Source organism: Cervus elaphus, chromosome 20 (assembly GCF_910594005.1).
Source record: "Cervus elaphus chromosome 20, mCerEla1.1, whole genome shotgun sequence".
Classification (NCBI taxonomy): domain Eukaryota; kingdom Metazoa; phylum Chordata; class Mammalia; order Artiodactyla; family Cervidae; genus Cervus; species Cervus elaphus.
Genome location: NC_057834.1, coordinates 123,811,395 through 123,839,256, shown reverse-complemented (window position 1 = coordinate 123,839,256; position 27,862 = coordinate 123,811,395). Strand labels below are relative to the sequence as shown.

Here is a 27,862-nt window from a genome sequence, read left to right as displayed (position 1 = left end):
ATCCCCCTCCACACCCACTAGAATGGCTGTAATAAAAGAGATAATGTCAAGTGTTGGCAAGGATGTGAAGAAACTGGAACATTGTTTTATATTCCCCATATAATGGTGAATATAAAATGGTGCAGACACTTTGGAAAACAATTTGGCATTTTCTCAAGGTGTCAAGTGTAAAATTATCATGTGACCCAGGAGAAATGAAGATATATGTCCACTAAAAAGCTTGTATAGAAATTAACACAACATTATAAGTCAACTATACTATAATAAAATAAATTTTTTAAAAAGTTGTATGTGAATGTTCGAAGCACTATTATTTACAGTACTAGCCAAAACATATAAACAGCTTAATCGTTGGTGAGTGGATAAACAAAATGTATATCCATCCTGTGCAGAAAATAGTTAAAATAGAAGACTTGACCCTGCTGTCCTTAGAAAGTCCTGTTTGTTAGGTTAGCCCTTGGCTAGCATCTGAGAACTTGGATTTGGAGAAGGTTCCCTCCCTCCCCCAATTTATAATAGTGGCTCACCTGTGCCTGACCTGTTTGTACAATGTGGTTTATGCTGAAAACCTGCTTTCCTTCTGAGAGTCTGGAATTTTGGTATGTCGTAGGCAGAAGGTGATGTCTATGTAAGTTCAGTTCAGTTCAGTCGCTCAGTCATGTCCGACTCTTTGCGACCCCATGAATCACAGCACGCCTGGCCTCCCTGTCCATCACCAACTCCCAGAGTTTACTCAGACTCATGTCCATCGAGTCGGTGATGCCATCCAACCATCTCATCCTCTGTTGTCCCCTTCTTCTCCTGCCCCCAATCCCTCCCAGCATCAGGGTCTTTTCCAGTGAGTCAACTCTTCGCATGAGGTGGCCAAAGTATTGGAGTTTCAGCTTCAGCATCAGTCCTTCCAATGAACACCTAGGACTGAAGTAGCCCCCAATAAAAACTTTGGCTGCTGAGTCTGTAATGAATTTTCTTGGCAGACTTTTCATGTGAATTGTCAATTTCATTGCTGGAGAAATTAAGCCCATCCTGTATGACTGCTGAGAGACGACTCTTGGAAGCTTGTGCCTGGTTTCCTCTGGACTTTGCCTCATGTACCTTTTCTATGTGATTGGGAATGATCTCTTGTAAGATTCATGTTGGTCCCTTCTGGGAGATTCCTCAACTTGCATTATAGGAGGCCTATCAGCTGTAGCATTGGTGATGAGTAGACCACAGGAGGCAAAGTGATAAACCTGGGTTAGAGAACACAAATTCAATAGACTCCAGTGCCCCATATACTTTCTCTATGCCATTCTGCAATCCTCATACAATTCTTGAATAGTACCAAAAGTTATTTCTGAAATTTTTCTGTTTTGCTATTTCTAGGAACAGCTGGTGAAATTCTAAGTATTATTAATTTCAGGCATTAATTTTAAGTATTTATGGGTGTAATTTCTTTTTACTAAATTTGTAGTACCATGCTTAAAAACTTTTAGCTATTCCTTTTGTTTACAGTGGTCCAAACTCTTTAGCATAGAATCTGGTTAGGGAAACAGGGAAAGATTACATGATCAGACAATATTAGGGGTAGGAAGAAACCTAAGATGTAGTAGGAACATTAATAAGGGACTCTGGGAAAGCTTCCTGGAGGAGGTGACATTTATGCAGAAACTCAGAGGACAGCCATCAGAAAGAAAGTGTTCCAGAAGGTCATTTGAAATTTATTATGCTAATCATTTGCTCCTTACACAAATATATTGCTCTTTTTTTCTTTTAGATTCTGCACTTGAGAAGGCTCAACTAGAAATTGAGAAATTGAAAGAAAATTTGATAAAGCTGAAAGAAAATGGTGAGTAATTTTAACAGATATTATAATATTTAATAATAAAACATTAAACAATAATATAATTTATGTTAAGTAATATTATTAAATAATATTTAATAAATAATGATATTACTACTAGTTCTATTATTACTATCTCTACCATCTTATTACTGTTACTACCACTTGTTGCTTACTAACTCATACCCTATCAGGCATTTTACATGCATTATCTCTAATCCTAACATCAATGCCAAGTTGTAGTATTATTCTAACCATTTCATAGATAAAGAAACTGAGTTATGGCAAGGTTAAATGAATTATCCAGTAGCTACATTAAGTATTAGAGCTATACGTCTGACTGCAAAACCTTTGATTAACACAAACAATATGTGTTTTACTGGGACCACTGAGGTTAAGACACTGTATAATGCATTTAACAACACCTCACCCTAACTTGGCTATGTATGAATGATACTAGCTACAGTGAAATACAATGAAATTTGAGTGTTATAATGATAGTAGCTACAAAAATAATTTAAAATATGTTTACTGGTTTTATACTTATAAAACTGCTTATATAAAACTGGTTTAATAGTCATAAAACTAGGTTTATTTACCCTGTGATGTTATAATTTATAATAAGTAACATGTATTTGGTCTTCACCCTAATAAAGGTGTCTATTGTCTTGACAGTGAAGACTTCTGGAAAGTCCCTAGGTAACCACAGGATAAGCTTCCCTGGTGGCTCAGTGTTAAAGAATCCACCTGCAGAAGACGCAGAAGATGTGGGTTCAGTCCCTGGGTCAGGAAGATCCCCTGGAGGAGGAAATGGCAGCCCACTCCAGTATTCTTGCCTGGGAAGTCCCACAGACAGAGGAGCCTGGTGGGCTACAGTCCATGTGGTCACAAAGAGTCGGACATGACTGAGTGACTGAACACGCGCACACACACACACACACACGCACATTAACAACATTATTTCAGGTCAGGGTAGATAAGGGTTGGATGAGAATATCCGCTCTGAACCTAACTGTAGAGGTTGATTTTTTAAATATAATTTTATTTATTTATTTATTATTGACTGTGCTGGGTCTGTGTTACCTCACGAGCTTTTCTCTAGTTGTGGAGAGCAGGGGCTCCTCTCTAGCTGCAGTGTGTGGGCTTCTGATTGCAGTGGCTTCTGCTTGCAGAGCACGGGCCTTAGGGTACCTGGGCTTCAGTAGCTCCAGCACTTGGGCTCAATAGTGGCTCCCGGGCCCTAGAACACAGGCTCGATAGTTGCTGTGCTTGGGCCTAGTTGCTCTGCGGCATGTGGAATTTTCCCAGGTCAGGGATAGAACTCATGTCTCTTGCATTGGCAGGCAGATTCTTTAACAGTGAGACACCAGGGAAGCCCTAGCTTGATGTTTAAAAAACAAAAAGTCTGTATTCCATTTGTGATAAGCAGAACAGAACTAATTTTAGTGACCTATGTAAAATAGGCCATTATTCAACTGTATTTTTAAGATTTATGAAAATTAAAAATACTGGTAATATATAGTATAGAGAAATAGACAATGCCATTGTGAAAACGTAGCTTTGTACAATCTTTCTGAAGAATAATTTGGCAGGCTCTGTCAAATTTTTTATATGCGCATGTCTTCTGATCCTGCTATGTCATTTCTTTCTGGGGATTAACTTTTTTGGAAATAATGTCATAAGGACTTAGAGATTGATGAATAAGGAAAATCCTTATATAATTGTTTACAAGAATAAGCACTGGCAGCAAATCTAAATCTTCATCAGTAGGAGGAAAGTGAGATTGAAATGGCAATTTGGACAGTGGTTTACTATGCAGAACAAAATCAGATACTGCATTAACAAATCATAGTATATTAATAAGATGGACTCAAAAGGAACAAATTATCAATAAAATACAGGTGAATCCCCTGAATACTGTATATATTGAGTAAAAGTAGCCTGAAATAAACATATATGTTTTGTAAGATTTAATTTATATGAAAACCAAGAATGAGCAAAGCTATTAATAGTCTCTGTGATAGAAGTCAGAAAGTGACTGTAGGGGTGGGTGGGAGTGGAGAACTAACTGAAAAGGATTTGAGGGTATGTTATGGTGTGATGAAAATATTCTGTATCTTTTTGAAGGCAAGTTCACAGGTATATAAAATTCTCAAAATTCGTTAAACTGAGCATTTATGATATGTTTGCTATATTGTATATAAATTATATCTCAATTTAAAAATAGTTCCACATAAGAAATGAAAAATGACTTTAGGTGGACTATCCTGTAAAGATATCCATGATGTATTCACAGGTGGTAAATTTGCAGACAGTGTTGTATAGCATTGTTCAAATTTTTTTAAACTGCATATGCAAAAGTTAGAACAAATCTTGCCTTCCATATATGTATATGGATTGTAAATTTTTTTTTCTTTTTAGCGTGTTTTCAGCATTTTTCAAGTTAAAAATTCACATGCTAAGGAGAAAAAGGGGATAGCAAGGGAAACGAAAAAATGAAGAAAGAAAAAATTAATACAAGTTAAAAACCAGACAGGCAATGAAGAAGGAAGACAAAGGAAACTTTACGGCAACAAAAGAAAAACAGGAAAAACATAAGTGAAAAAAAGAAACAGCTGCTGATCCAAGAAAATTACCGGCAACAAGTTTATACTATTGAAACTTTGATGAGTGCTAGAAACAGCAGATCTCAACATGAAGTGCTGAGGTGAGAGTGGCCTACAGGCAGAGCTGCTACAGGAGAAAGATGATTTTGATGAATTAATCTGATTTCACTTGGATAGTCTGTCTGTTCGCTGCTCCTAGCTCAGTGCATCAGCTGTCTATGGGGGTCCTGCTGTTAACAAGTGCAAGAGAAGTACCAAGAAATACATGAGGTGTGTAAGAGAGACTTTCCCAGGTGGTACTTGTGGTTAAGAACCCACCTGCCAATGCAGGAGACATAAAAGCTGCGGGTTCAGTCCCTGGGCTGAGAAGATCCCCTGGAGGAGGGCATGGCAACCCACTTCAGTATTCTTGTCTGGAGAATCCCATAGACAGAGGAGCCTTGCGGGCTACAGTCCACGGGGTCGCAAAGAGTTGGACATGACTGACGCAACTGAGCATACATGCATGTAAGAGAGGTGGGACCACAGGAGCTTAGGAAGATGATTTTCTTGGTCATTTAGGTTTTAAATGTTTTAAATTGTTTTAAAAGTCCAGGTCCTGGAAGAACCTCTATTGCTGGAAACACTGCTCTGAAAAAGTCCAACTCATTAGACTGGCATGAGAATTGAAGAAACATTCTGTTCTGTTTCATGAGTTGGTACAACATTCTAGGGTTGGACTTGAGAGTCTAGCAGCTCTTCTTTGCAGAGAATCACATGTGCAGAGACATGGTAGAGCTGACAAGAACAGTAGGAAATAGTACTTCCTCAGTTTTTAGACTTAGTGCCCCCAAATTAAAACTTCAATCCACGGACTTCCTTGGTTGTCCAGTAGTGAAGAATCTACCTTCCAATACAGGGGGCACAGGCTGGATCCCTGGTCGAAGAGGATCGCACATGCTGTGGGGCGTCTAAGCTTGTGTACCACAACTACTGAGGCTGTGCTTCACAAGAGAATCCACCGCACTGAGAAGCCTGCACACCTTTGCAAAGAGTAGCACCCGCTCTCAGCAGCTAGAGAAATCCCACGCACAACATCGAAGACCTAGTGCAGCCAAAAATAAATTAATTCGAAAAAACTTCAGTCCAATTGAATCAATTGCGTTTTCTTTGTTTTAGACTCAATTGACCTACAGAAAGCAAAGGAACATAATCAGAGACTGGATGAGGAAATTCTGGCTCTAAGAAATCAGGTTCAATCACTTGACTCAGAAAAAAAAGTACTTGGAGAAGAGGTAAGTTGTTTAATTAAATTTGTTCCTAGAGTTAATTTAAATGTGTATAGACTAACAGCAGTTAGAGCAGCCTAGACGGAGACATCAACCACTGGTCATTAGTGAAGTCTGATTCTGGTGGCTGGAACAATGCAGGTAGATGCCAGACTTTGACCTGGATGCTTTGTATCAGTATTTCTGCTTCATACATTTTAACCACATATGCTGAACAGTAATGTTATTGCTACTGTGATGCTGGGGGCAGGAGGAGAATGGGACGACAGAGGATGAGATGGCTGGATGGCATTACCGACTCGATGGGCATGAGTTGGAGTAAACTCCGGGAGTTGGTGATGGACAGGGAGGCCTGGCGAGCTGCAATTCATGGGGTTGCAAAGAGTCAGACACGACTGAGCGACTGAACTGAACTGAACTGATTGTGCTTTAATTTAGGATCTTTTCTTTTTAATAAGGACTTAGATAATAGTTTATACTTTTCACATTTACCAAAGTTTGAGGTTGTTAATACTAAACACTTACTTGTGTTATGTTTTTGAACCGTTTTTAATGTGTACTTCCAGGTTCTAGATACACTATATATTAGTTCAATTTTAGTTATATTCATTTCACAATCATATCTCTAGTATCTAATACAATGCCTGGCACACACTGTAAGTGTTCAAAAAATTTTATTGCAAGAATGAGTAATTCAATCTCAAAAATATACAAGCAACTCCTGCAGCTCAATTCCAGAAAAATAAATGACCCAATCAAAAAATGGGCCAAAGATCTAAACAGACATTTCTCCAAAGAAGACATACAGATGGCTAACAAACACATGAAAAGATGCTCAACATCACTCATTATCAGAGAAATGCAAATCAAAACCACAATGAGGTACCATTACACGCCAGTCAGAATGGCTGCTATCCAAAAGTCTACAAGCAATAATGCTGGAGAGGGTGTGGAGAAAAGGGAACCCTCTTACACTGTTGGTGGGAATGCAAACTAGTACAGCCGCTACAGAGAACAGTGTGGAGATTTCTTTAAAAACTGGAAATAGAACTGCCATATGACCCAGCAATACCACTCCTGGGCATACACATTGAGGAAACCAGATCTGAAAGAGACAAGTGCACCCCAATGTTCATCGCAGCACTGTTTATAATAGCCAGGACATGGAAGCAACCTAGATGCCCATCAGCAGACGAATGGATAAGAAGGCTGTGGTACATATACACTATGGAATATTATTCAGCCATTAAAAAGAATTCATTTGAATCAGTTCTAATGAGATGGATGAAACTGGAGCCCATTATATAGAGTAAAGTAAGTCAGAAAGATAAAGACCAATGCAGTATACTAATGCATATATATGGAATTTAAAAAGATGGTAATGATAACCCTATATGCAAAACAGAAAGAGACATAGATGTACAGAACAGACTTTTAGACTCTGTGGGAGAAGGTGAGGGTGGGATGTTCCGAGAGAATAGCATTGAAACAAGTATACTATCAAGGGTGAAACAGATCACCAGCCCAGGTTGGATGCATGAGACAAGTGCTCAGGGCTGGTGCACTGGGAAGACCCAGAGGGATGGGATGGAGAGGGAGGTAGGAGGGGGTATCGAGGTGGGGAACACATGTAAATCCATGGCTGATTCATGTCAGTGTATGGCAAAAACCTCTACAGTACTGTAAAGTAATTAGCCTCCAACTAATAAAAATAAATGGAAAAAAAATAAATTAAAAAAAGAGTAATTCATTAGGATGGCTATTATCAAAACAATAAAAAATAACAAATGTTGATGAGGATGTTGAGCAATTAGAACCCTTTCTATATTGTTAAGAATGTAAAATGGTACAGACACACTTGAAAACAGTATGTACTCCCTTTAAAAATTAAACATAGAGTTACCAGCCGTTCTGCTTCTGGGTATATACCCAAAAGAATTGAAAGCAGGCACAGAGATTTATTCACTCATGTTCATAGCCAAAAAGTTGAAGCAACTCAAGTATCCATTGACAGATGAATGGATAAACAACGTATGGTGTATATGTATGTGTGTGTGTGTGTGTGTGTATATATATATAATAGCTCCTTAAAAAGAAAAGATATTTTACCATATGTTACAACATAGGTGAAACTTGAAGCCATTATGCTACTTAAACAAGTCACACAAAGACAAATAGTGTATAATTCCATTTATATGAGGTACCTAAAGTAGTCAAAAATCACGGAGACATAAAGTAGAATAGTGGTTTCTAGGGGTTGTGGGGAAGGGCAGGATGAGGAGTGAGTGCTTAATGATTACAGAGTTTCAGTTTTGCAAGATGAGAACTCTGGAGATGGATGGTGGTGATGGTTACACAATAATGTGAATATGTTTAGTGCTTCTCAACTGTATACTTAAAAATGGTTAAAATGGTAAATTTTGTGTTATGTATATTTTATCATAATTTTAAAATGCAATCATAAGAATGAATAAACACTGTTCAAGTTGTCTAAATCTCTATAAATTTGTACATATAATACTGATAAAATATATTCAATGTATGTTAAACATGTTTGTGTATGTTTTGTATATACATACACATATATATTTATATATGTTTGCTCAGTCGTGTCCAACTCTTTCTTAACCCCATGGACTGTAGCCCATCAGGCTCCTGTGTCCATAGAATTCTCCAGGCAAGAATACTAGAGTGGGTAGCTATTACCTTCTCCAGGGGATCTTCCCTACCCAGGGATTGAACCTGGGTTTACTGCATTGCAGGAGGATTCTTTACCAACTGAGCCGCCAGGGAAACCTCCCCCGCCCCCAAAGGAAAAAAAAAAATATATATATATATATATATGTATGTATGTATGTATGTATGTATACACGCAAAGAGTCAGACGTGACTGGGCGGCTCAACAACAACACACATACATACATGTGAGATAAAGTTCAGGAAGAGTATATCCCAAACATTGTTACTTCTGGAGAGGGAAATGGAATTGTGGGGCAAAGTTATGTGAAGGAAAAGATCATTTTTTACTCTATATACCTATATGTTGTTTAAATTTTTCACAAAAAGAATGTATTCATGTATAACCTATATATTTTTAAAATAAAGCAACCCCCCCTCACTGTGTATTTAAAATGCTTTTGCATTTCAGGTTGAACGACTTAAAAGAGGAACGTGTGACTCTCAGCAGAATAAGCATCTTGGAAACCACTCTCCTGGAAAAACTGTGGGTGCTGGACAGAAAGTAGAGGTATTAAAGTTCTGTAATTTCTGACTTCTCGTTTTGAAGTGAGCTGCATTTTACACAGTGCACCAGAGCACTGGGTGCTGAGCACAGGCTACTCTTCTCTTGCCTGCCATTTCCTATTGCTTTGCCAGAGTGTGGAGAAAGAAATTTGAGTACAGAGGACAGGATATGTTTCTGTTCACTTCCTCCCCACAGGGAATGATTAATATGAAAAATATAATGGGTTTCTATAAAGAAAAAAGAATCTTACAAAAATACAACCAGTATGGGCATTTTTAATCATCAAAATGAAAAGTTGCTTTATAGAGTCAACCGGTGGTAGGGGAGGGGTAGTGGGAACCACATATCAGAGAGAACTAATGTGGTTTAGGCTCCAACGTGTACAGCTTGCGGTCTTTTCAGCACAGTCAGCCTCTGAAGTGGTGGTCAAAATGATCAAACACGAGGCAGACTGTAGCAAGAGCCAGTGTATCACAGAGAGGGTGGTTTCAGACTTTGAGCTCCAAGAGAGGTGGTTTTGCTGCAGCCTTTCTCTTGTACACCTAAGACGAGTAACGTTCCTTGTTGCTGAGGGATCTCCTTCACTGGAACTTGTCTTTTTTACTGTAACTCCCTGGGCCCTATACCCGCCACCTCCTCAGTATCAAGGAAATTATAGCCACCGGATTTCTTGATGCCCTACCCAAGGAGCCAATGTTCTTCTTGTCTTCCAAAACTCTTTCCCAGGTAATAATGCATTTTGTAGGAAGGAAGGAAAGAAGGAAAGGTAGGAAGGAAAGAAGGTGGAGGAAGAAAAGAATGAAGGAAGGAGGGTGCTGGAGGGAGGAAAGAAAAGGAGGAAGGAAGGGAAGAAGGAATTTCCAGGCAAGGTTTCAGATTGTCTATCAGAATTTCTCCCAGGCAACCCAGAATGGTGGCACTCTGATTTAAAGTTGACTTAATTAACTTCTTATTTATCCTTCCAGTATATCTTTATTCATATAGAAGCATTTTGAATATTTATTCAGATTTCCTCTTATTTATTCAGATTTCCTCCTTTCCTTCCTTTTTTTTTTTTCTTTCTTTTTTTACTAAAATGCCTCTGGAGATCCTTCCATATCCTACAAAGAGATCTCCCTCATTGTTTAAAGCAGCTAGCATTCTGTTGTGTGGATGTACTATAATTTGTTTAACCAGTCTCCTGCTGATGGGCACTCGAGTTATTTCTAGTCTTCTGCATATTTATACAGGTGTTTCTGTAGGATAGAGTCACAAAAATGGGATTATAAGGTTAGAGTGTAGATGCATCAGTAATTTTGGTCAATGTTGCCAGATACTGCTCAGTGGAAATTGCATCATTTTCCTTTTCCCTCAGCAGTGTATGAGAAAGATAGTTTCCCAAAGATTCACTAACTGAATATATTGTCAAATATTTGCATTTAGTAAACATGCAAATGTTTATGAAATCTTTACCAAATGCAAATGAGAATGGGTATCTCAGTGTAGTTTTCGTTTCAATCATCTAGTGGTAGTGAGATTGAGCATTTTTCAAATGTTTAAAACTTATTTGTTTCTTTTATAAAATTAACTTCATTAAAATATTTAATACAGTATAAACATACATATTTTAAGAGTTGAGTTCAATGAGCTTTGACAAATGCATACATCTGTATAACCACAGCCATTGCAATCAAGAAAATAACATATTCATTAACCTAAAATGTTCCCTCACCTTTTGTTATCAGTGCCTCCCACTCTACCACTTTCTATGACCATACCATTTCTAGAATTTTAAATAAATAGAATCATCTAGTATATACTCTTGTGTTTGGCTTCCTTCACTTATTAATATAATAATGCTTTTGAGATTTGTCCATGTTGTTTCCTGTATCAGTAGTTCATTTTTAAACTGCTGAGTAATATTCCTGTATATATAGATATATGATGCATTGTTTATCTAGCCACTGGTTAATAGATAATCAGGTTGTTTTCAGCTATTATGAAAAAGCTGCTACTAGTATTCACATACCAGTCTGGTTTTTTTTTCCCTCTTAGATAAATACCTAGCAGTGGAATTACTGAATCACAGAGCAAGTGCATGTTTAACTTTATAAGAAACTGTCAGATTGTCTTCCACTTTGTGATGAATAATGCTGGTATGAACATCCATGTACAAAATTTTGTGTGAACAAGTTTTCATTTTTCTTCAGTATGTACATAGGAGTGGAATTGCTGTGTCATATATTAATTCTATATTTAACTTTTCATAGAACTGCCAGACTATTTTCCAAAACAGTTGCACCATCTAACATTCCCACCAGCAGTGTATGAACGCTCCAGTTTCTCCATGTCTTACCAACACTTGTTACATTTTGTCTCTTTTATTATAGCCATCTTAGTGGGTATGAAGTAATATCTCAGTATAATTTTGACTTGCATTTCCTGATTGACTAATGATACTGAGTGTATTTTCTTATGCTTATTGGCCATTTCTGGAGTTCATCATTATCTTGCACAGGTCCACATTTCCATCTGGTACCATACTTCTTCAGCCCAAAGAACATTGATTAACATTTCTTCTAGTGCAGATATAGTGATAAGCTTTCTGATTTTGTTTGTCTGCAAAAGTCTTTGTTTTACTTATTTTTTTCTATTTTTTCTTTACTGTAGTAAAGTACATAAAACAGAAAATTTACCTTGTTAACGAATTTTAAGTGTACTGTTCAGTGATATTCAGTTCAGTTCAGTTCAGTCACTCAGTCGTGTCCAACTCTTTGCAACCCCATGAACTGCAGCACGCGAGGCCTCCCTGTCCATCACCAACTCCCAGAGTCCACCCAAACCCATGTCCATTGAGTCGGTGATGCCATCCAACCATCTTACCCTCTGTCGTCCCCTTCTCCTCCTGCCCTCAATCTTTCCCAGCATCAGGGTCTTCACCACCATCCACCTCTCGACCTTTCTTCATCTTGCAAAACTGAAACTCTATACCCATTAAACAATAACTCCTTTTTTGCCAAAAGTTTTCACTTTCGTCTCAGATTCAAAGGATTTGTTAACAAAATAAGCCACTCATAATATACAAATAAATAATACAGAAATATGTTAGAGAATTATCTAGCTTACTTTCAACATAGTGACATTAACAGAAAAGAGAAATAGAAAGAGCAGAGAATACATCACCAAATTGGGTTTTGACCAACATCCAGACTTAAACAGCACTGGGAAGTCCTGTGTCACAGCACATCTGGAGTCCCTGTTGGGAAAGGGTCCCAGGCAGCATGCTGGCTCCGTGGGTGAGACTTCAGAGATTGCAGTTCAGGGTTCTCACTTATAATCCCAGGATGGATGCAAACTGGTATCATCATCAGTCTGTGACCAAATTGCGAGCCTGGTTTCCTGTTAATGCTGTTTGTTTTGTTTTGTAAAACTTGGAAGTTGCTAAGCCTGGGATGAGATGGTTGGATGGCATCACTGACTTGATGGACATGAGTTTGAGTAAGCTCCAAGAGTTGGTGATGGACAGGGAAGCCTGGCGTGCTGCAGTCCATGCGGTCTCAAAGAGTCGGACATGACTGAGCAACTGAACTGAACTGAACTGAAGCCTGGGGCTTGGTTAGCCAGGCCCCCTTCAGGGGCTCAACAATCTCAAGATTCTTCCCCCATCTTATCTATGGTGCTGCAAGTTTTGGACTCACAGCAGGCAGTCACTCCCAGTCAGGGCAGTGTCCAAGCAGGTTTTAAAAGGTTTAAAGGTTTAAAGGTTTAAAACAAGGTCAGAGGCCTTCCCTGCTTTGTCTCTGAAGCCTAAACAAGACTATTTATTTAATTTCCCTAACACTCCTCATTCTGCCCTTCCCTTCCAGCCTTGGCAACCACCATTCTACTTTCTTTCTCTATGGTTTTGACTACTCTGAGTACCTCATTTAAGTGGAATCATACAGTGTTTGTTTCTTTGTGACTTTCTCACTTCAGTTAGCATGATATCTTCAAATTTCATCAGTGTCATAGCAAATGTAATTTTAATATGATGTATTAATCTTTTAAATCATGTAAAAAACAAAAAGTAGAGTTGCAAGCCATTGTTGCAATAGTACTAGCTTTATAATTGCTCATATATTTACCTTTGCTGCGATCTTTATCTTTTCATATGGCTTTGAGTGACTGTCTAGTACCCTTTGATTTCACTCTGTATGAGTCCCTTTAGGATTTCTCATAGGGCAGGTCTACTGGTAGCAAAGTCTCTCAACTTTTGTTGATCTGTGAATGTCTTCATTTCTTCCTCACTCTTGAAAAGACAGTTTTGCTGGATATGGGATTCTTAGTTGACAGGTTTTTTTCTTTCAACATTTTGAATATATCAGCCCACTGCCTTCTGGTCACTAAAGCTTCTAATGAGAAATCTGCTGATCTCATTGAGGATCCATTGTATATGACGAGTCACTTCTGTCTTGCTGTGCTTTCAAGGTTATTTCTGTCTTTGTCTTTTAGTAGTATGATTCTACTGTGTCTCAGTGTGGGTCTCTTTGAGTTTATCCATCTTGCAGCTCACTGAGCTTGTTGGATATTTATATCTATGTCTTTAATCAAATCATCCTTTTCTTTTGTTTTTAATGGTGACCATGTTTGTGGCCCATTCTTTGTTCTGTCATTCATAAATCAACCTGAAGGAGGCTGCTCTAGGAAGCAACACCAAGATTAGAATTACAAGAGTTGTCCTTCACAGGGGTGGTACCTGTGAAGGATAAAAGGAAGGAGTAGACATGGACAGGCAAAACCTTCAGGTCATAATATAGTTCTCACATCTGTTCAAGAAAAGAGAAAAAGCAGGAAAATTGGTTAAGAAGAGCCTAAGACTATCTTGCAGCCCTAAGTCTAGCCCAGGCCAACAGGGGGCTTTGGCACAATAATAACCTGTAGAGGATCCACACTGGCCAGAAATGGCCAGGCTTTATTATTTTCAATATGCTCAGTCATTCACTGGAGCCTGCCTGGAAAGAATGCGGCATGTTCTTTCTTGAAGTGAGATATGATACCTTGTGGCCCTTTGTATCATGGAATTCTTGACAATAAAGAAGACCCTTGTAGAATAATTGGTTAATCTACCTTCCTCTATGATAGACGTTGTCTATGACATTCTGGGTAAATGAGAATCTATCTTATTTTTAAAGATGTTCCAAAAAGAAGGTCATACAGTTTTTCTCCCTAAAGTACTGGAAAATTTTTTCTGTCTCATCTCAATTGTCTAGGCTATGATAGAAACCAGTTTTCTTTTCCTTGTCATTAAGGCTTGAAATATGTGTGGGTTTCTAAAATAATAAAGCTTTATATTGACCCTCACTGATCCTCTCACCTACTTCATCCCACACAGAGCCGGCTGGAAAGGGGCACTGAGGAACACTGTAAGTAAATGCTTCTTCTCTATAAAGTAGAAGGTCTCTAAAATTAGAGAAGTTACTTAAGAAATAAGTAGTCAATTATACTTAAATGATTTTTAAAGTCATTTCCTGAGGAAAGAGGTTGTAACTATAAATAGATTTTTGCTTTCAAAGTTCTCTCTTAATCTTTCATGAAGAAAAAACCTCAAGCTTCCTTGATTATGTTTAGTAGCTGGATGGATATCAATAAGTGTTAAGTCAAGGGTCTTTTCAGTAGGGGAATGAAGGGAACTGTGTACTGTAATCAGTAGGGAGACAATAGCAGCACTTTTCCTTGAGCTCATTTCCAGATTTTGACCTAGTGCCATGCTTTCCTTGTCATGGATCTTCAGTTTTCAGACAGGTCTTGGGAAAGTGAAAGTTACTCAGTTGTGTCTGACTCTTTGCAACCCCATGAACTGTAGCCTGCCAGGCTTCTCTGTCTATGGAATTCTCCAGGCAAGAATACTGGAGTGGCTAGCCTTTCCCTTCTCCAGGGGATCTTCCCAACCCAGGAGTCGAACTGGGATCTCCTGCATTGCAGGTGGATTCTCTACGAGCTGAGCTGCCAGGGAAGATGCCAGGTACTCAGTGTCTCATGCAGTTATCCTGACCTGTAGCTACTTTATTTTCTGTGTCCTACAGAAAGTAAGTAAAAGGATAGAAACTAATATTTGAGTACCTATAATGTTTCAGTGACTTCACTGGGGGTGGGGGTTTTAACATAATTCACTTAAGGTTAGCAAGCCTTTGGAGAGCTTAGGTATTGTTCAGCTTGCTTTACAGATGAGGAAACCAAGATCATAGACGCACAAATGTGGAAGTCAAGATTTCAGATTTCAACTGACTGCAAAGCTCTTTTTTTTTTGCCACTATGATTTCCAAACTGTGTTTCAGAGATTCTTGCTGTTCGTAGGTGCAAATCTCTAGGTCTCCTACCTCCACATCAGCCAGAGACGCCTCCATTTGTGGGCACTATGTAGTTTCTCCATAAGAATTCTTCTGAAGATAAAAGGAAGCGGGAAGCCCTGTAACTTCAAAAGGACAAATAATTTAGAAAACCACTCCCTTAAGTCAGACAGACTCCTCCATATATGACTATGTTCTTTATCCATTTTTACATGCAGACAGATTCTTAGTGCTGCTAGTATCCATGTTCTCAAAGAAATGCTTAGTTGCAGCATGTAGTATGTGGGATCTACTTCCCTGACCAGGGACTAAACCTGGCCCCCTTCATTGGGAGCATGAAGTCTTAGCCACTGGACCACCAGGGAGATCCCAGAAGATGCTTAAAATGGAAGAAAAGGTAGGTATCTGGCAGGAATAAAAAGTAGTCATGATGTATTTATCATCTGTCATATGTGTGATCTTGTTTTACTAACATAACCTTATATAATCCTTATAACAGTCCTCCCCGAGGTAAGTAGGTATGTTCTGTTTCACACTTGAGTAGAGGAACTTGATAAAGTAAGAGGCACAACCAGGAATTGATCCAGGTCTGTCTGGCCTTAGAGACCATTTTCTACCTCATACCAACTCTCGTGAGGATTCATAGAGGGAGCATATTATAATTCATGGGGTCTACAGCACACCCAGCACTGAGCACGTCCCTATCTGGAGGTGATGACCCGGCAGCATTTTTTTCTCTGCAGGGCCTGCATCTGCCCTCTCCTTCGACTGTGCCCGTGAGAGAGGACAGCATGACACAAGCACGTGGCGGGCGAGGAGGGGGAGGCTCGCGGTCGCTCTCGTCATACGGTGCCTGGGGGGCACAGTTTGGCTCAGAGTGTCAGACGGCCCCCACCCTTCTGATAGTAGAACACTGCAAGTGGAAGATTCTGAGCTGTTACACTGTTCTCCAGAGTTGTTGGCAGCTACCCTGTGCCAGTGAGGCGATCCCTTAGAAGTCTGTTCATTCTCCTCTGCTTACTGCTGGCTGACAGGTGAGGCAGGCTCCCTTCAGTTGCCTAGAGATCACTATGTCCATTGCTTATTTCTCACAGTATTGTGGTCCCTTTCCTGTGTTTTTCTGCTTTAAACTTTGATCATCAGTCTCATGAAATACATAAATCACCTAAATGTATGGCTGTATTTAGTATGCCACAAATTATGGTAAATTTCAAGTATATATTCTTTTGAAAAGCTCTCTCTTGGAAGTTATAGCATTAAAGTACATGGCATTCTTGTATAGAGAAAACACAGAAGAAATGGGCGGAGCATTCATTTTTAAGAGTTGAAAACATTTTCTGCACTTGGCACTCGGTCATCTCAGGCTGTGTAAGGGCAGGGCTAAGTAGACTCTTGAGTGTTGAATACATCAGCATGTCATGTGTGGATGTACAGAAACATTAATCAGTGCAGATGGCAGCTGATGAGCAGGGAGAAGCTGACCTGGGGATAAAATATATTCTTCCCTGTATCCTTGTGCATTTCTGCTAGGAAGTCAGCATGATTCTTTGATAGATCTTTTGTCCATACCGCTAGATAGGAGGATATGTAAAAGCTACACTTAGGTTTCAGCATCCATTTTTCCAGCAGAATTCCCTGTTTTTCCCAACTCATTGATCTGGAATTTCTATTAATATTTCTATTTTATTGATATTTAACATGAGGAAGATAAATTATTGATAACCAACTTTACTAAACTAGTGGATTTATTTTTTTAATCTTGAGGTTAAGTTAATACAGTCTTGTAGTAAGTTATGAACCTGGGAATATAAGCAAACTCCAGAATACTTTCCCCAAAATTTGATTAGATACAAATCAATTATTTCCTTTCTTCAGCCTAGCAAAGGAATATTTTTATCTCTGAATTGAAAAGTTCAAGTTGAAGTTTCTGTTGAAACCTAATTCTGATAATAGTAATAAGTAATATCAATGTTGGTGTCTCCTGTTTCTAAATTATATCTAAATACTCATAAACCTCCTTTGCATTTAATTTTATTACTGGTTCAATCAGCACTAACCAGGAATAATTAGGGAGTTTGGGACAGTCACGTACACACTGCTAAACTCAAAATGGATGACCAGCAAGGACCTGTTGTATAGTACATGGGACTCTGCTCAATGTTATGTGACATCCTGGATGGGAGAAGGTTTAGGGGAAAATGGATACACGTATCTGTATGGCTGAGTCCCTTCACTGTTCACTTGAAGCTACCACAACATTGTTAATTGGCTATACCCCAATACAAAATAAAAAGTTTAAAGTTTGATGAAAAAGAAAAGTTAAAAAAATAAGGTAAATTATCAACTTGTTTAATTCAGAATCATCGGGATTCTGTAGCATGTTTTTCTAATAGTGCATGTTCCTTTGGTTAAGTTGCCAAACAGAGCAAGGACTGAAATATATCTTAAAGCAACTCTCCAAAGGATCCAAGACCAGATAAAAGATGGAATTGCTGGTAGGGGAGTTTTCAAGGCTGTAGCCTCCGGAAGAGATTCTTAAGAAATGTAGCTTATCTTTTCAGCATTTTTTAAAAATAGCAAATATATGTATGTATTTTAGCTGATGGTTTATTTGGATTAAGATTTCCCTCTTGGAGCCTGAATTATTAGATAGGAAGACAGATGAGAAACCAGTATGAAAGGTCAAGAGACAGTGAAAGTACAAGATTTGAATGATGTAAGAAATTAAAAGGTCATTTTCAGTTACATTTTGTAATACAGGTGAGGCAGACTCTATAAGGATGCTTAAGAATTACTGAAAATAGGTGAACTGTTAGTTGATGAGTTGTGCCTGATTCTGCAACGCCATGGATTGCAGCCCACCAGGCTCCTCTGTCCATGGGATTTTCCAGGCAAGGATACTGCAGTGGTTTGCCATTTCCTTCTCCAGGGGATCTTCCCCACCCAGGGATCAAACTTTGATTTCCTGCACTGCAGTCAGATTCTTTACCAACTGAACTATGAGAGAAGTCCCAAAAGTAGGCAAAAAGAATGGTAAATTTACATCCTATGATCGTGATCAGTGGTTATAGAAAATCTTCCAGGATTAGTCATTCAGGAAGGAGCCCTTTAAAACTGTATTTAGAATAAACTAGTATATTGAAATTGTAAGGATGACTCCTACTGTTATCGCTATAATGTATGTAGGACAAGTGTTAGTTTCATTTTACAGCTGAGAAAAAGGGGCTTAGAGAGAAAAACCCATCTTATGAGCTATGGTACCATGAATTAATTTTGCCAGGTTCGTCTCTCCCCATATGACTTTATAATTGAGTTGGGCAGAAAAGTATTATCAAAGTATAAGATACATGATTATTGTATTGAATATATAGAATTAATTATCTAAAATACTTTTTGCAGATATTGAAAATGAGCCAAGAAAAAATTGAAATATTTGAAAGTGAATTGTCAGAAGAGAGAGAAAGAAAAAAGCAGTTGACATCTAATCTTAATACTGAGCAGAGAGCTTTGGAAGTTGAAAGTGAGGTATTTTGCCATTTAGGATGTTATTTTCCTCTTTTTGCTTTTGTAATTTAGGGATTTCATATTATTTATTTTTATTTTAAAATAAATTATAGCTATAGAATATTATTTGTATTAGGAATAATAGGGTGACTGTTGTTTCTCCAGGCTGAGTTCCAACACTAGCCAAAAAGAGTCCTTTAAGTAGAAGGGATTTGATTGTTATGATGGTTGTAGAGTCCCAGACTTGTCTCTCCTTTTAACTGCTGGTCATACCATCTTGGAAAGGTCTATCAGGAGACATACCAGTCTATATTTGGTAGAGAGACCTGTAAGTGAGTTCATGGAAGTCTAGATCATTAATTCAGAGGGTGGTGACAATCAGTTTGCAGGGTGGGTGAGAGCTAGGCACAGTGCCCTAAATCTCGTGCTGCTGCTAAGTCACTTCAGTCGTGTCCGACTCTATGGGACCCCATGGACTGCAGCCCACCAGGCTCCCCCGTCCCTGGGATTCTCCAGGCAAGAGTACTGGAGTGGGGTGCCATTGCTTTCTCCCTCGTGCTGATGACCAGTAGGAATTTTCCATGGAATGAGGTAGGACACTGATAGCACTTGCCCTCTTCCATGGTTTTGGATGGCCACTCCCTACCTTCTCTCCTCATCAACACTATCCTCCCTTTCTGATCTCAGGCCTTTGGGAATAGTAACAAAGCCTTTTGCATGCTTTGTGCAAAGTGGCTTCAGTTGTGTCTGATTCTTTGTGACCCTATGGACTATAGCTTGCCAGGCTCCTCTGTCCATGGAATTTTCTAGCAAGAATACTGGAGTGGATTGCCATGCCCTTCTCCAGGGGATCTTCCCAACCCAGGGGTCAAACCTGTTTCTCTTATGTCTCCTGCATTGGCAGGCAGGTTCTTTACCACTAGCACCACCTGGGAAACACCATAAAGTAAATTTTATGTTATCTGCTCCCTTTATAGGGAGCTACACCACAGCCTGGCTCTCAGGCCCTGTCATCCACCAGTCAAATGCTGCATATTCTATGTCATCAATGCAGAAATTTAATAAAAATCTACATCTAACTAAAGTATTTTCTCTCATGAATATGGAAAAAAATCAGAGGATTAGAGGAATCCCTAGTTAAGTCACTGAATATGCATTAAGTAAGACAGCATAATTTGTCATGAAGAGCGGTGGTTGTAGTCAGTGAGTTTGAATCCCAGCTTTATCACTTCCTGGCTATGTGAATTTAGGCAGATCATTTACATTCTCTGAGCCTCAATTTCAATAACCCTGCCTCATGGGGTTGTCATAAGGTTAAGGGTAAACAACATAGCACCTGACCTATAAAAAAGAAACTGTAAAAGAATACATTTTAAAGCAGGTAATATAACTAATGCAGGAATTGCTGAAGAATTTATCTCTACGCACCTTGTATAAAGTGGGGATAAATAGAAGCCCAGTCTTTGAACCTATAAATGATAGATATTAAGAATGCCAATGGCACGTGACCCTTCATAGCCATGACTGATTCAGGACTGCTTTCCACTGCCTGGGCACCTAGTCCAGAGCTGGGGCCTTAGACTTGGCCTCCTACAGGCCCTATAGAGCCCAGTTCCTGATGCCTGTGGAGAAGAGCTCTTTAACAAGGCCAACAAATACCACTTCTTACACAGCCTGGCCTTGTTAGGGTTGTCCCTGGATAGAAACCCCCTCTGGGCCAGTTGCTGCTAGCTTCTGGAACTACCTTATTCTGTACTAGCTTGTACTATTCTGTACTAGCCAGGCTCTGAGTGAAGACCCCAGTACCCAGACATAGGCCCCCTATGAGAAGGAGCCTTGGGCTCTCTCTTGGGCTCGCTTGCCTTGACTCTTTGCGCTTCCTCGTGTTAAATTTCTGGGTGGTTTTTGTTTTTGTTTTTTTTTTAGCAGAAAGAAGATTAAAAGAGAAAGACAAATTCAGAAAAAGAATGCTTAATTTTTGACTTAAGGAATCTATAATAGAGAAAGAAATTTGTCTGCCAGAGGATAAATTAAAATATTTAAAGTTGTCAGAATCATTTCAAAGATTCCTTTTTTAGCAGTAGTATACATTTTCTATGGAAAGCCTTGTTTTGTTCTACTAAATATTGTCATTTCTTAATCAGGAATTGCAAAAATCAAAGTCAGAACTTACATGCCTTTATCATGAAATTCAAAGTCTTCCAGGTGCAGCAGAACACAGAGACCATTTGTTAATAGCACATGACCTGCTACAAAGAAAGAATTCTGAATTAGAAACAAAGGTGAGACTGAATTATTTAGTATTTAAATGTTCTATATATGACCTGTCTTTTATGAAGATGACATAAGAGGAAATTAATTTCAGTAAGAGATGACTTGGAAATCAGAGTTTCTTTTATTATTATAGAACAAATTGCCACATGGTGTGTTATAAGTCAAGCTGTATTTCAGAGTAAATATTCAGACTTCAGCCAGGACTTTACTCTTAGGATTAACCTATGAATTTTTTAGTTTAAAGAAGCTTCCCAGTGGCTTAGTTTTTAGAGCACATGCTGTGCTGTACTTATTTGCTCAGTCATGTCCGACTCTTTGTGACCCCATGGATTGTAGTCCACCAGGCTTCTCTGTCCGTGGAATTCTCCAGGCAAGAATACTGGAGTGGGTTGCCACGCCCTCCTCCAGGGGATCTTCCAACGCAGGGATCAAATCCAAGTCTCCTGCGTTGCAGGCGGATTCTTTACTGTCTGAGCCACCAGGGAAGCCATAACATAATGTAAAAGGTGAACTTAAAAACAGAACTGTCATATAACCCAGAAATTCTGCTTCTGGATAAATATGCCAAAGAAAGACTTAAACAGATATTTGTACATACACATTGAAAGCAGCATTATTCACAATAGCTAAAATGTAGAAGCAACCCAAGTGTCCATCTGTGAATGAATGATTAAGCAAAACATGGTATATACATATAATGAAATATTGTTCAGCCTTAAAAAGAAGGAAATTCTGCAGCATGCTACAACGTGGATGAACCGTGAGGGCATTATGCTAAGTGAAATAAGCCAGTCAGAAAAATTATTTGATTTCACTTACATGAGGTACTTGGAGTAGTCAAAAATCATAAAGACAGAAAGTAGAGTGGTGGTTACCAGGATCTGTGGGGAGGTAAGAATTGTTTAATAAGTACAGAGTTTGTTTTACAAGATGAAAAGAGTTATGGGGTTGGATGGTGGCAATGGTTGCACAACGATGTGGATATATTTAATACTACTGAGCTGTACGCTTAAAAATGGTTAAGATGGTAAATTTTGTTTTATATATTTTATCACAATAAAAAAAAAGCAAAAACAAACAGACGTTTACTAAAATGGCTTCAACTTTAAAAACTGAAAGCATCTTTTCTAATTATACTGAACTTAGAATTAGGAAAATGGTGAAATGTCCCAACACCAGCAAATTCCCCCAGTATAATAATAGCACTGCCAGATTAGGGTCAGTGCAACACTAAACGGAGAGGTTGCCAGCTGTGTAATTTCCAGAGTCCTACCTGTTAGGTTATCACCAACTCCTGGCTAAAAATTCCCACCCTCGGTTACTCTCTTATGTTGATTAAAATGGTAGGGAGGACTAAAGGCTTGAACACAATGGTTAAAATATGTTGATTTACATTTTAATGCAACATGTGAGGTAGATGACTAAATCAAGGCCTAATTTATCCTATCTGAAAATTGTTGCTCTGAAATCGCAGAGTAAGTTGCTGAGGAACTGGGGCACAGATCAAATAGCATGTGACCTAGGGAGGGAAAGGTCCAGCCAATTGGGTAATATGTTGGCACAGCCTACATCTCAGCTTTGTTTGTGGGACCTTGTCAGCAAGATGCATTTTCATCACAGTATACAACGAAAGGACCTTGTCTCTCAAAGTATCATCAGAAAACCTAACATAAAGAATGAAAGGAAGTGAGAAGAATATAATATAAAGCCAGAGATCCAGATCACTATTCTGATAATGGGACTTTCTCTCCCTCTCTTTTAAAAAAACTTTTTATTTTGAAATAATTTCAGATTTATAGAAATGTTGCAAAATAGTATAAAGATTCTCCATATACTTTTACCCTTCCAAATGTTAACATGGTACCATATTTGGTTTTATCAATCTCTCTCACTCTTGCTCTACACACATAGATACACACTTTTTTCCTGAACCCTGGGAATGAGTTGGAGACTTAATACTCCTTTAACCCCAAATGTTTCCATATGTTTGCTGAAAATAGTGACATCTTTTTGTCACAGTACAAGTCTCAAAATCAGGAAATTAATATTAATATAGTACTGTAATCTACAGCTCTTATTCAAATTTCACCAATTGTCCCACTCTATAGCAAAGGTCCCTAGTCCAAGGTCCAATCCAGGACCGTACATTGCATTTAACTGTCATATCTCTAAAGCTCCCTGAATCTGCAACAGTTCCTCATTCTTTGTTATTCATGGTTTTGCTCTCTTTGAAGAGTACAAATCATTTGTTTTCAAGAATGTCCCTCAATTTGGGTATTTCTCATGTTTCCTCACAGTATAATTTAGATTACATAATTTTGGCAAGAATACTGCAGAAGTGATGCTGTATCCTTCTCAGTGCATTGTATCAGAACAAAAAAGGATGTCCTTTTGTTCTATTTACTTTGGGTAAGGTATTATCTGTCAGATTTCTCCACTATAAATTTATTACAATTCCCTTTGCAATTAATAACTACCTGTGGGGAGGCACTTTGAGACTATGGGTATTCTATTTCCCATCAAACTTTTACTTATTAAAAGTTTCAGTTTTGAAACTTTGATTCTTTAATTATTTTCTGTGGCTGCTGCTGCTAAGTCACTTCAGTTGTGTCCGACTCTGTGCGACCCCATAGACCCCACCAAGCTCCCCCATCCCTGGGATTCTCCAGGCAAGAACACTGGAGTGGGTTGCCATTTCCTTCTCCAATGCATGAAAGTGAAAAGTGAAAGTGAAGTCGCTCAATTGTGTCCAACTCTTAGCGACCCCATGGACTGCAGCCTACCAGGCTCCTTCCTCAATGGGATTTTCCAGGCAGGAATACTGGAGTGGGGTGCCATTGCCTTCTCCAAGTCTTGCTAAGAGTGACTAAAAATTGTATTTTATGTATTTATTAAAGCCCTTGTTTTATAGGCTGTTGTTTTATTTGGGCCACAGAATTTTAGAGCCAGAAGAGGGTGTATCAGCTTCCTCAGTTTACAGATAGGGAAACCAGACTTGGAATAATGAACAAGTACCAAGTTGCCTGGTGTTTCTCAGCCTGAGCTGTGTCCTCACTCCTCTAGGGCCTTAAGCAGAAAGTGGAATAATCAACTGAATGCTTTATGGTACTTCGACATGGCTGGTTATGAGATTGAGCTATGTCACCAGGATAAAATTTCGGTAGGGAGGAACCTGTGGAACAGAGTTACTCCTGTTCCACAGCATCTGTGCCATGAAGGGTCCTGTGGACTTAACTTTCTTTGTGATAAAGAGCAAAGCTGACCACTTATAATATCCAATGACTTGGTCGTTTGAGAATCCAGAATATCTAGAAAGTGCTTAGTGTCAAGGTCACCTTCCACTTTAGAAACCGTCAGCAATTCTCACTTTGCTAGAATGTCAAGTCTAAATTCTGTTTGACTTTCTTTACTTCTTAAGAAACTAACATTGACTATTTGTAATGTTTAAATTTTTACAATGACTATAAAAATCAGTGACTTAAATAGCATTTTGGAATCTGTCTTCCTGTTCACAAAAGTTACACAAGTTCGTTAAGAAAATTACTCTTTCAGGTCTCTTCATAATCTGATTCCTCCCCTCAATCTTGTCTTATTTCCTCGGCTCCTCATCTTATAGCCTCTACTCCAGGAAGACCATCCTCTTCACTTGAGCAAAAATACTCCCTGCTCAGTTACACACTATGCCTTTGACCGTATTGATCATGCTTGAAATATTGTATAGTCTCTTCTTCACCTGTCTGTATCTTCCCACCTCCTAAGGTCCAGTGTAAGATCAAATTTCTCTCCTGGAGAGGTTATAATCCATATGAGATTACATATATAGCTTTATGGGATTATAACCCATATCACACACTGTGGTTTTTCTTCAGAAAAATTGAAAAGGCCAAGAAGATAAAAAAGATTCATTAAAGTAACTTAAACTGTGTTCTTAGTATCAAACATATTAATAATAACTATAAAAACTTTGCATTTTCAGAGAGGCTCAGAATGGGAGTCAGACAGGTTGTTGTCTCTCTTCATGCAATACTTGAATGGAGATTCATCTTCCATTCTTGGAACTATCCCCCGTCCACCCTTTCTGCTGCCTTCTGCAGGCATTCTTTCGTTTTACGTGAAAATATGCATTTGAGGAAAGGAATCTGTTTGTCAAAAAACAAAACAAAGCAACAAAACCTGAGTGAATATTTTGCCAAACTACACAGCAGAACAGTGCCTCTCAAAGCATCCACTGGAATCAGAATTGTCTGGGAGACTTATCTGAAGTGCACATTCCCATTTCCCAGCCCATACCACTGACCTGAATCTCAGGAGTGAGGTGGCGATGTGAGACCGCATTTTTTAAACTCCTTATGTGATGCTCTTATTAGCTAAAATCTGAGAATCACTACAATAGTCTGGGAGTCTTTACATGTTCAAGTGTTTCCAAACAAGTAAAATCTGATTGGAAGACTTATGTTCTCTGCCATGTATAGCTAATATTATTTCTAATGTTTTCTTGCAACAGTATAAATGCTTTTGAATAAATGAAGTACACTCTAAACTTGAGAACAGAAATATGTGATAATAATGCAAAAGCTCTAATAGGGTAACACATCTTTTTGCTTGTTAAAAGAGCACAATCCTAAACATCACTCTAGGAAGCTAATCCCAGAGACCCAAAATACCCTCTTTTCTAAAAACCATGGACTTAATGCACTCCTATGCCTATGGTAAAAATGGGTTAGATTAGGTAACAACTGCAAAGTATTAAGTTGGAATAAGACTTCAGTTTGGATGCAGTTTGTGTTATTTAAGCTAATAATCATTTAAGCATGTAATGAAATTAACATACTTTCTTACAGTCACATAAAAGAGTATGCAAAATAGAATATTTGTCTTTTTACTTAACAGGTCTTGATGCTTTTACAAGAATTTGAGCAATTAAATAATTTTACTGTAGGGAAAAAAACTTCAGCTGCTAATTTAATTACAAGTGAAAATACCTGTAAAGATCTTGTGCCTAAAGTACCAATTTTGGGAGTAGATATTCAAAGCCTGAAGGAAGAGGAAGAGGAACTCTGGTAAATGGAGAAAATCTCATGTCACCTTAATTATTTGGGGGGTATAATTATATAATTTTGATATTCATTTCCAAATGATGTGCATGGAAAAATCAGTTCAAAAAATTCCCAAAGCTTGGCTTTTGATATGTTATTACAATTTTAAACTTTTGTTCCTTCTTTTAAAAATAAATATATGCTTTTTTGGAAAATCTGGAAAGCATGGAAAAGTATAAGGAGTTTATAGTAACCTATAATTTCCACTATGGAAAAATGTTATTGTCCTAATTTTTTCTTTCTTGTCTTTTTTCCCATACACATACATGTATTTGGGGCTTCCCTGGTGGCTCAGACTGTAAAGAATCTGCCTGCAATGCAGGAGACTCAGGTTCAATCCCTGTGTTGGGAAAATCCCCAGGAGAAGGGAATGGCAACCCACCTGAGTATTCTTGCCTGGAGAATTCCATGGATAGAGGAGCCTGGTGGGCTACAGTCCATGGGATCGCCGAGAGTCAGACATGACTGAGTGACTAACACTAACAAATACAAATATGTATGTATTTTTTACATAATTAAGACCATACTTTTCAGAGAGGTTTGTTTTTTGCTATTTTTATTTAACATTACATCTGATAATTGTTTTGAGAATTTTTTTCTTTTTTTTTCACTGTTGTTAATCTTGCCCTGTAACTCTTGTGTTTCTACTTTTCCAGCCAATGTATCTTTCATTTTTGGTTGCGCAGTTCAGTTCAGTTACTCAGTCGTGTCTGACTCTTTGCAACCCCATCGACTGCAGCACGCCAGGCTTCCCTGTCCATCACCAAATCCCGGAGCCTACTCAAACTCATTTCCATTGTGTTGGTGATGCCATCCAACCATCTCATCCTTTGTCGTCCCCTTCTCCTCCTGCCTTCAATCTTTCCCAGCATCAGGGTCTTTTCCAATGAGTCAGTTCTTTGCATAAGGTGGCCAAAGTATCTGAGTTTCAGCTTCAGCATCAGTTCTTCCAATGAGTATTCAGGACTGATTTCCTTTAGGATTGACTGGTTTGGATCTCCTTGCAGTCCAAGGAACTCTCAAGAGTCTTCTCCAACACCACAGTTCAAAAGCATCAATTCTTCTGTGCTCAGCTTTCTTTATAGTTCAATTCTCACATCCATACATGACTACTGGAAAAGCCATAGCTATGACTAGACTGGACCTTTGTTGGTAAAATAACGTCTCTGCTTTTTAATATGCTGTCTAAGTTTGTCATAGCTTTTTTTCCAAGGAGCAAACATCTTTTAATTTCATGTATGCAGTCACCATCTGCAGTGATTTTGGAGCCCCAAAATATAAAGTCTCTCACTGTTTCCATTGTTTCCCCATGTATTTGCCATGAAGTTATGGGACCGGATGCCATGATCTTAGTTTTCTGAATGTTGAGTTTTAAGCCAACTTTTTTACTCTCCTCTTTCACTTTCATCAAGAGGCTCTTTAGTTCTTCTTCTCTTTCTGCCACATTAATCTGTTTCCCAACTAGGGATGGAACCCAGGCCCCCTGCAGTGGAAGTACAGAGTCTTAACCACTAGACTGCCAGGGAAGTCCCATCAGAAGTATCTTACACAGAAACTTTTGAGATTTAGACAAATGCGTTACTGTGTTTTGGCACAAATGTTATAGATGAAATCAAATTTTGTCTGGACAAAAGCCTAGAATTAGATCATCAAAAGGAAAAATAGATGACATTTTAACTTATATATCATACTATATGATACCTTATCAGTGAGTTGAGAAAATATGGCCTAGATATAGCCAAA

The 27,862-nt window shown here is 38.5% G+C and overlaps 1 protein-coding gene across 6 annotated transcripts in view; it reads left to right on the top strand.

Moving 5' to 3' along the window:
* CCDC30 (coiled-coil domain containing 30) overlaps positions 1-27,862 on the top strand; it is a 116,224-nt gene that overhangs the window by 34,442 nt on the left and 53,920 nt on the right. For 4 of the 6 annotated variants that reach the window (XM_043878448.1, XM_043878449.1, XM_043878447.1 and 1 more), the window contains exons 7-9: positions 1,757-1,828; positions 5,587-5,702; positions 8,845-8,943. In XM_043878448.1, coding sequence (XP_043734383.1) covers positions 1,757-1,828; positions 5,587-5,702; positions 8,845-8,943 — 287 coding nt within the window. Of the gene's footprint in view, positions 1-1,756; positions 1,829-5,586; positions 5,703-8,844; positions 8,944-18,644; positions 18,771-20,893; positions 21,032-25,913; positions 26,084-27,862 lie in introns of those variants that run through there. The other 2 variants (XM_043878450.1, XM_043878452.1) reach the window with 2 other exon arrangements.